We start from the raw sequence: 8,952 nt of genomic DNA, 5'->3' as shown, positions 1-8,952 counted from the left end.
ATTTGGATTCTCTAAATTTTGAATTTCACTTTAGAGAGTAAAGTGTGATCTCTCACCATTGATTTTATAGATAGGACCAAAAATAAATATGAAAGAGAAACTATTCAATGGTGTAAGATCACACTTTACTCTCTAAAGTGAAATTCAAACTTTAAGGATCCAAATCCCAAAAATATCAGAAAGTAAGAGAGAAAATTCTGCTTAGTCTTATTACAAATGTACCTTCTTTATCTTTGGTAGTATATTATTTGAGAAAATTATTAAAAAAATTAAATACTAATAATGAAATCTATCATGGATTGAAAATAGTTACATTTTAAAAAGAATTTTCTAATATTTTGATGTGTACTTTTTCTTCTCTAAACCTTTTTGGCAGGGCATAGATTACAAGCATGGAATCGATGCGTCAAAGAAAATTGGCCCTCTTAACACATTTGCTAAATATATAAGATTTTTAAGATTTTTATATTTTTAAGAAGTTAATTATTATAAAGATGGGAGTCACTCACATAAAGACGTTTAAAACATCTTTTTTAAAAATGTTTTTTAATAATTAAAATTTAACCTATATAATCGATCAAACTGTATTATTTTTGTCAAAATTAGATCAAACAAACCAATTTGACCGAAAAATCGATAAATCAAATCTTAAACTGATCTAAATTAATATTCTTTTTTATAAAAAATGACTACAATATTCTTATTATAAAAAATGACTAAAATATTCTTATTATATATATTAATCTTGAAAATCTTAAATTCTAATTCTATGATGGCATCAAGAGAAGAGAAAGGTTAGAATTTAGAGTTTTAAAATATATAGTAGAAATATTTGAAGTCATTTTCTATAATAGGGGTATTATAGTCATTTTATAAAAAATATTAATTTAAATCGGTTCAAGATTTGGTTTATCGATTTTTTGGTCAAATCGATTTATTTTATCTAATTTTGACAAAAATAACACAATTTAATCGATTATATAAATCATATATTAATTATTAAAAACATCTTTAAAAAAAGATGTTTTAAGCATCTTTATGTGAGTGGCTTCCTATAAAAATATGTAGTTTTGGTGGCAGAACTTGAATGAAACTTTTGGAAGGGTCAAAACTTTTAGCAAAAAAAATTATGCAATAATATTTATATTAAAATAAAATTTATAAATATAATTATTTGTTAAATTTGTTATTAATATGTAAGACTACATATATAGTTAAAGTTAACCAACTAACTAAATTTGATTTTGATTAACAAAAAATTTAGTTTAGGTTAATAAATTAAACTAATTTTAAATAATAAAATCAACTATTAATCGATTATAAAATTAATAAATTGATTTTAAAAAATAACTATTTTTTATTTTTAAAAAGCAGTTTTTTAATTATACAAAATTAATTATAATTTATAAATTAATTTTTGACCATATCTATCTCTCAAAAATCTCAAAACTATTTATCTTTATTGTTATTTTCATTACAATTAAATAATATATTGCAAAAAAATAAAATCTTAATTTCCTAGCAAAATAAAATATCCAAATTCATTAATGTAAACAATGCTAATATCCAAATTCATTAATGTAAACAATGCTAATACTTCAATGACATTTAACTAGCAATGTTGATTTAAAAAAATTAAACCCGGATACACAAAATGGAAAAATATCAAATTAACCAAATGAGTTAACTTTATTTTATTTAGACAAGAACTAGTAATTTTTTTACAAAATTTTTGAGGGGCCATGGCTCCCATCGTCTACACAAAATTTCGCCTCTGTTTAGTCTTTTAAATTTTTTTTATCCTTTGGTTGGTATTGTTGTTCTGTCAAGTGTAGAAATAACAATGATGCAAGAATCATGGTCAATTATATGATTATGGATATAATATTAACAAATATTTTGTTTGGGCATAATATAAATTTATTGTTATTTTGTTATATTTTACTATTTAAATTTAAAATGCAGTTATATAGATAATTATAATATAAAAAAGGTTTAATTATTCTGTTAGTCCTATAGTTTTTGTGAAATTTTCAATTAGGTCCCTATACTTTTTTTTTTAATTGAGTCTTTGTGCCAAATATTTTTTTAATTGGATCCCTACATTTTTTTTCCTTTTATTTAGGTCCTTATACCAATTCTTTTTTTTAATTGGGTTCTTATAAAATTAAGCCAATTACTACTAAAAGGGACTTAATTGAAAAAAAAAATTAATGTAAGAACCCAATTAAAAAGAAAAAAAATATAAGGACCTAATTGAAAATTTTATAAACTATAGAGACCAACAGAATAATTAAACCTATAAAGAATATATTTAAGTGTTAATAAATGTTAATTTAGTAAAAGAAAATTAAAATATATATTATTAATATACATAGAAGGGATTCAGACAAAAATGTAAAACATAGAGGTACGCTTATATAAAATAGTTATCGGTATATAATATTACTATGCTTATAAAGTAACGGATTGAATAAAAATAATATTGTCTATTTATTTGAATTATGTAACTTGGACAAGGAAAAAAAACCGTAAAGCGTAGCCCATTTCAATCTGGAAAAACATAACTTTAGATGCAGAAAAATGATGCCTTTAAAAATAAAGAGTTAGCTTAATAAACAGTCCCTAATAACACGTCTCTATAGTTTAAAAAAGAAGTTTACGAACATGGGGTTAATAGAGGACAACAACAACAACTAAGCTGCATTCTTCCCTTCAATGTCTTCGTCTCCAACAGCAAACCTGTCGAGAGTTCAATGGATAGATTCAGAAAGTATGAGACAGCATAATATAAGCAAAGAGGATAGAGATGCTCACATATAGAGTTTGGTATAGGGACCAACTTTAAAATAACCCTTGGATTCAACCTTGACAGAAAAAAGACTATCCGTTTTGATCTTGACTCTGGCATAATGAACAAGGTCATGAAGCCCAGATTCATTCTGTTGCATGAACATATAAATCAGACTTTCTTTTTCTTTCTGGTTGTGATGACAACAGAAAACATGCAACACCCGCCAAGTATCGTCCAGACCATCTATATGCAGATCTGCCATAACCATCCTCCTAGACAAGTCGTACACATACCAATTAGAGGCTAGCTCCTCAACAACTAGGAGATAATCACTAGATCCCAAAAGAACAAGTTTTGTAGGACAGAACACATTAAGAGGAATTTTTGGAAATTGGCACTCAATGGGTTTCCATCTGTTTGCTTCAACATCATATGACACAATCGATCGTCCTCCCAACTTACTAAAACGATACAAGAAAATGAGGGTCTTATGATGCTTGGTGCTCTTGTCCTCCCACAAAAAGTAAGATTCAGGATCCATAGAACCTTGAATCAAGGCGTTATAAGGTACTTCCCTTCTATCCCAGTAATCTGATTTTGGGTCATAGATCTCAATCCAACCACCCCCAAAGATTAACAACTTGCCATCATATGGGACTACTAAAGCTCTATTACGACTGATGAACGTGTTACCCAATAATTTCCAAATCCAAGTAGAACCATCGTATTTGAGGCACCAGAATTTTTTGGGGTAATGTAGGTCCATGATCACCCCATATTCTTTTGGAATACCACCCATCAACCTACCAGGGACGAAGTACAAGACACCACCAACGGAACAGAATTCTAGGGACTGTGATAGCGAGGAATCAATTTTTATACCTTTGGCAAGAGGAGTAACAGGACCTGCTTCTTCAAGATCAACACAGCCATTCTTCATCAAGTCCGCCTCAGTGACAGTTAACATCTTGCGGGTGAAGGTAGTAGAAGAACCCACACCCTCAACATTTTCCACAAAAACATAAAAGCGATCAGGTTCAGATTGCTGGCACTTGCCAACAGCAACTGTATCTTCCAAAACTGCACCTTTCAAAACCCCGACAGCCCTTTGCCACCAGTTGTCAAAATCAAAATCAGGGTTGAATTGAGTGGCGTGACCCAAATCCCTAATGTGATTGGCGGCCTTAGCCATCAAATTCTTGCCATCTTCGGAAACCCTACCGACCACACCAAACGCACTGAAAGTGCAAGCCTTCACAGCAAACACTTCACCCTCAAAGTTACTCACTTTCTCCTTGAGCCACCTGGCGAAGTCCTCTTCTGCAAGACGTAGGGAGGTATCTTTCGTGCTGATAGGCGGTTGTGGCGGAGATCGGTTCCAATGTTCCGCAGTTGAAGCAACAATGAGGACGAGGTTCTCCTTAGGTAGGTCTTCGGGCTCGTAATCAACCGTATCTACGAGCTCTAAAGTAACACCGTTTGAGGCTAACATATAGCGGAGGTGCTGCGCCAGAGCTTTTGACGTTCCGATTCGGGAAAAGAATAGGATCTTGCCACATGGATTGCATTCGGGTTCGCATTGTGGACCGAGCGTTGAAAGGTCCCCTTTGTCGGGGCGTTGAAGGAAGCTCTTGCGGCGAGCCTTGTATATTAACATGGTTAGGGCAGCGGCTGAGGCGGTGGCCGCCATGGATAAGAGAGAGGATACCGTCATATCCACCTGTAACGAAGATAACTTAACTCTCATTTAGAATATAATTAGCATCAATTAGTATTATTTAGAATATCTTAATATTTATTATGCGAGATTATGGCTTGGTTTGGTAAAGTTTTATGAAGCGGTGTTTGTATTTTTTAAAAGCTCAAGCTGCTCATTTTATGTTTGGTAAATAAAAAAAATCATGTGCTTGTGCTTGCAGTTTTTAAAAAATCGGAATACTTTTAAAAGCACCTAGTATAGAACTTTTTAAAGTTGGTTTGTGCTTTTTAAAATTTAAAAGTCTAATATAACTTCATATATTAACTAATTTTTAAATTTAATGCTTGTATTTATGTCTATTATAATATTTTTAAATTTTAAAAGCTATTTTACCAAATACAATTGATGTTGCTTATGTTTATTAAAAACTATTTTTTATTTGATTTACCAAACATAAATGCTACAATTTAAAAAAAAGTATCTTTTAAAAGTTAACTTTTATAAGCTATTTTTGAAAAATAGAAACTTTACCAAACTAAGCCTATGTTTTTATTATTATAATTTCTTTAGTACTTATCAATATTTTTTTATATTCTATCATTTTAAACAATTTAAATAAATAATTTAAATACACTCAATAATATACAAATATTTTCTCCAATCTAATCTCTTGTTTCTAATATCATTATTGGCTTTTTTTCCTGTTTTAGGGTTTTCTTTTTTTACGTTGTTGAAGAGACTCAGAAAGTGTTCATCGATGGCAAAACTGGGAATGAGGAAAACAGAATAAGGAGATGAGCTCTATTTTAAGGGTGATGCGGTTTGTGGTCATTTTGGTTCCTCTTGTTATTAAGGAGCTCGCACTCTAACACTATAGCACTAATCCAAAGTTAATATATAAAAAAATGTTAGGTAAACAATGACTATTTTAAACAACATGAACAATCACCAAAACAATACATTACAGACAATAGCTTAGGTATAAACAACTAAGCAATACAAGTTACGCCTTAAACATAAAATAATACAAAGCAATGAAATACTGCTTAGTTATTAGTCTTTCCTTTTTAAAATAAGTGTTTTATTTTTTAGATTCATTGAAAATTTAATATACTAACAAGTAAAAAAGATAGTTATTTTAAAAAGGAAAGAGTATTATTATTGTGCATCCACTAATGGTAGTTTATTGTCTTTGCCATGTTGCTAATTTTTCACTAATTCTTCTCTACAGATTACGCGTATGGAATTTTGAAAGGTAGATTCTCATTTCTTGGCAAATATTTTCAGTTGCATGGTGTGATTTCCATATCTATTGAGTCCTGATCTGTCACAAAGAAGACATTATTAGGGTACCATAGAACATATAAAATGTCTTTTAGAGACTAATTAATTTGCCATTCTTTTAATTTCTTTAAGAGTTAAATTGGTGCTTTTTCTTATATCAATTAATTATGTATGTAAAACTTTTTTACAATTATAGAATATCAAATTACATTCTTTGCACACCATGTTCAACTTTATGTAATCGTTAGCAACCAATATATTTAAATTGATCGTAAATTTTATATTTACACAGGACTTCGAAAAGTAGTAGGAAAAGATGGAGGAGATACCTTCTATACAGCAGATGTATTTGCTATTATTAAGCTAGGAGTATTCACGGGACGGGTTATGGTGCCATATATGATCGTCAAATTCATATTGAGTCTCGTATTTTTCTTAGTAATGTTGATCTACATATGCCAAAGAAGACATGCATCAATTTATGAAAACATTGAGGAATTTTTGCAATGGAACGAACTCATTCCAATAAGGTATTCATATAAAGAGATAAAGAAGATGACGAGATTTTAAGGAAAAGCTAGGAGAAGAAGGATTCGGGGTCTGTATACAAGGAAAATCTACGAAGTGGACCTTTTGTAGCCATAAAAATGTTGGGTAAAGCCAAGGGTAATGGTCAAGATTTCATCAGTGAAGTTGCTACAATTGGTAGAATACATCATGCCAATGTAGTAAGGTGGATTGGATTTTGTGTTGAGGGTTCAAAACGCGCTCTTGTATACGAATTTATGTCGAATGGTTCTTTAGATAAGTTTATCTTCTCCAAAGTGGATAGTATATCATCGACATACCATAAACTTTTTGAAATATCTCTTGGTGTGGCTCGTGGTATAGCTTATCTGCATGAAGGTTGCGACATGCAAATTTTGCATTTTGATATCAAGCCTCATAACATTCTTCTTGATGAGAACTTCATTCCTAAGGTCTCAGACTTTGGTCTTGCAAAGCTTAATCCTCTTGATAACAGTATTGTATCTTTGACAGCAGCAAGAGGAACTATTGGTTACATGGCTCCAGAATTGTTCTACAAAAATATTGGAGCAGTATCTTACAAAGCTGATGTCTATTGCTTTGGAATGCTTTTGATGGAAATGGCAAGTCAAAGAAGAGCATTCAAACCAATTTTACTTTTCATTTTGGATATAACATCAATTAGCTCAAAAAAGTGATGAAATAAGATTGGAAATTTTGATGCATGAAGAAACAAGCGAACTAACAAAAAAGATGTTCACAACTGCACTGTAATGTATACAATTGAAGCCAAGTGATCGTCCTTCAATGAATAAAGTAGTGGAAATGTTAGAAGGAGGGGATGCTGCAAGTATTGAAATGCCTCCAAAGCCTTCGCATTATCCAAATGATATTATTCAGAGAGATTCTGAGATTGACTTAGGAGAAACTACTTCAAATAATTCTTCTGGCTCTTCAAGTTTTGAGGAGGAAATTGTAACTAACCCTCTGTTGAAGTTTTCTGGATGATGACTAGTCCAGTTTGCTTTTTATGATCTTGTTTCTTATTATGTTAATTGTTAAGTAAATGGACAAGTATAGCAAGTGTGATATTTTTCTATATTGTATTTTTATTTATATTTATGTGTTGTACGCTTTTGTTTATTAAAACCAGTCGAATGACAATTTGATTATTTCTTTGTGGGCACGCTTGTATTAATATTATTATTTTGATAGAATAAACAAAATATAATCTTTGTTTAGTTTTAACTCAATAATATATACAATGGCTAGAGAAGGCAATAGTTAATATAATCAATACCAGAAGGAGACTAATTTTGTAAGACTGATTATTTCTGGCATATTTACTTATGCTCCCCCTAATTTAAGGGTGAAATTTGTTGATCACATAAAGTATTCAAATTATTTTAAGTTAATTGTATGTTATGATAATATTAGTATCATGCATGTGAATCTCAATAGCAAAAGTTGAAACACAAATAATAAAAGGCAAACTAATAATTCAAAATACGCAATAAATGTAATTAATATTATAAATTAAATTAAATTAAATTAAATTAAATTACAACATATTCTTTAAATAAAATCAGAATACTTAATTAATATTATAAATTTAGTTACAGTATTTTCTTAATTTTAAATAAAATTCATCTCTATTATTTTTTCCAAGAAATAAACTATAGTTTTTCAGACTAAAAAAAACAGAAATGGGTTTTAATTATTACCAGAGCCCAAGATATAAAAAAAGAGTAAAGTTAGGGAACCAAAAGCATATCAGCCAAATACATTTGGATGAATTCAAAATCTTTACGAGTTAATATATATGGATGTTTCTTCTACTAAGTATTAGAATGTTTCTTTTTCATATTAAATGGATGTTCTTTTATATATTTTTCGAATTTGTGATTGTTGGAAGTGGATAGGTTAATGTGAGAAAAAAGAGAAAGGTTTTTATAGGTTTTAATTAGGTTTACTTAATCAATTTAAAAAATTTTAAATTTTGAATTAAAAAAATTTAAAATTAATTAATTATTGATATAAATTAATGTAATTTTGTTTAGTTTTTGGTTGATAAGCTTTTGGTTCTTTATACTTTTCCATAAAAAAATGATCAAATTATAAAATTCTTGTGGTACCTCTTACATGCGATTTTTGGAAAGTCTTAAACCTGTAAAAAAAGAAACCGTTGGGCCAGATCCAAGCCCAAGAAACAAGCATGAGCTTCTCATCAAGCCACACGAATTTATTTTGTGAGACTGATTATTTCTGGTAGTACTTATGTTCCCTCTAGTTTAAGAGTGAAATTTGTTGATCACATAAATTATGAAAATTATTTTAAGTTAATTGAATGTTATGGTGAGATTGGTAGCATGCATGTAGATGAAGCTTACTACCCGAGAAGGAGAAACACAAATAATACTAATAAATATGTATTTTTATATGCAATGTTCAATGGGTAGTTTTTTTTGTAATACACGTATAATGATGGTAAATTTATAATCATATTAGGTATATATAAAAAATTAAATACAAAATCAATAATATAAAATATATATTAAAATATAAAATATATATTAAAAATAAATTTAATATATATATTTAGATATAAATATAGTAGTTGACTTTTTGTGTACACATAATATTTTTA

General features: G+C 29.3%; 1 protein-coding gene and 1 pseudogene across 1 annotated transcript; one reads left to right on the top strand and one right to left on the bottom strand.

Annotated features, from left to right (window-relative positions):
* Positions 1 to 2,568: 2,568 nt before the first annotated feature.
* LOC112756187 (uncharacterized) lies at positions 2,569 to 4,575 on the bottom strand. Its single transcript, XM_025804653.3, has 2 exons — positions 2,818 to 4,575; positions 2,569 to 2,742 (listed from the first exon to the last, which is right to left on the bottom strand). The coding sequence occupies exons 1-2, from the start codon at positions 4,539 to 4,541 to the stop codon at positions 2,697 to 2,699; spliced, it is 1,770 nt and encodes a 589-aa protein (XP_025660438.2). The 5' UTR covers positions 4,542 to 4,575; the 3' UTR covers positions 2,569 to 2,696.
* Positions 4,576 to 6,110: 1,535 nt separating this feature from the next.
* Positions 6,111 to 7,313, top strand: LOC112754247 (rust resistance kinase Lr10-like; annotated as a pseudogene).
* Positions 7,314 to 8,952: the final 1,639 nt, after the last annotated feature.

The sequence above is a fragment of the Arachis hypogaea genome, chromosome 6 (genome assembly GCF_003086295.3).
Source record: "Arachis hypogaea cultivar Tifrunner chromosome 6, arahy.Tifrunner.gnm2.J5K5, whole genome shotgun sequence".
In the NCBI taxonomy this organism is placed as follows: Eukaryota; Viridiplantae; Streptophyta; class Magnoliopsida; order Fabales; family Fabaceae; genus Arachis; species Arachis hypogaea.
Note: the sequence above shows the minus strand (reverse complement) of the source record. Positions and strands in the feature narration are given on the sequence as shown.

Bases quoted from the DNA above. Each gene is read 5' to 3' on its own strand.
- LOC112756187 (XM_025804653.3), bottom strand. From the start codon at position 4,541: ATGAGAGTTAAGTTATCTTCGTTACAGGTGGATATGACGGTATCCTCT. The intron at 2,743-2,817 runs GTGAGCATCTCT...AACTCTCGACAG, and splicing joins CCCTATACCAAACTCTATAT to GTTTGCTGTTGGAGACGAAG.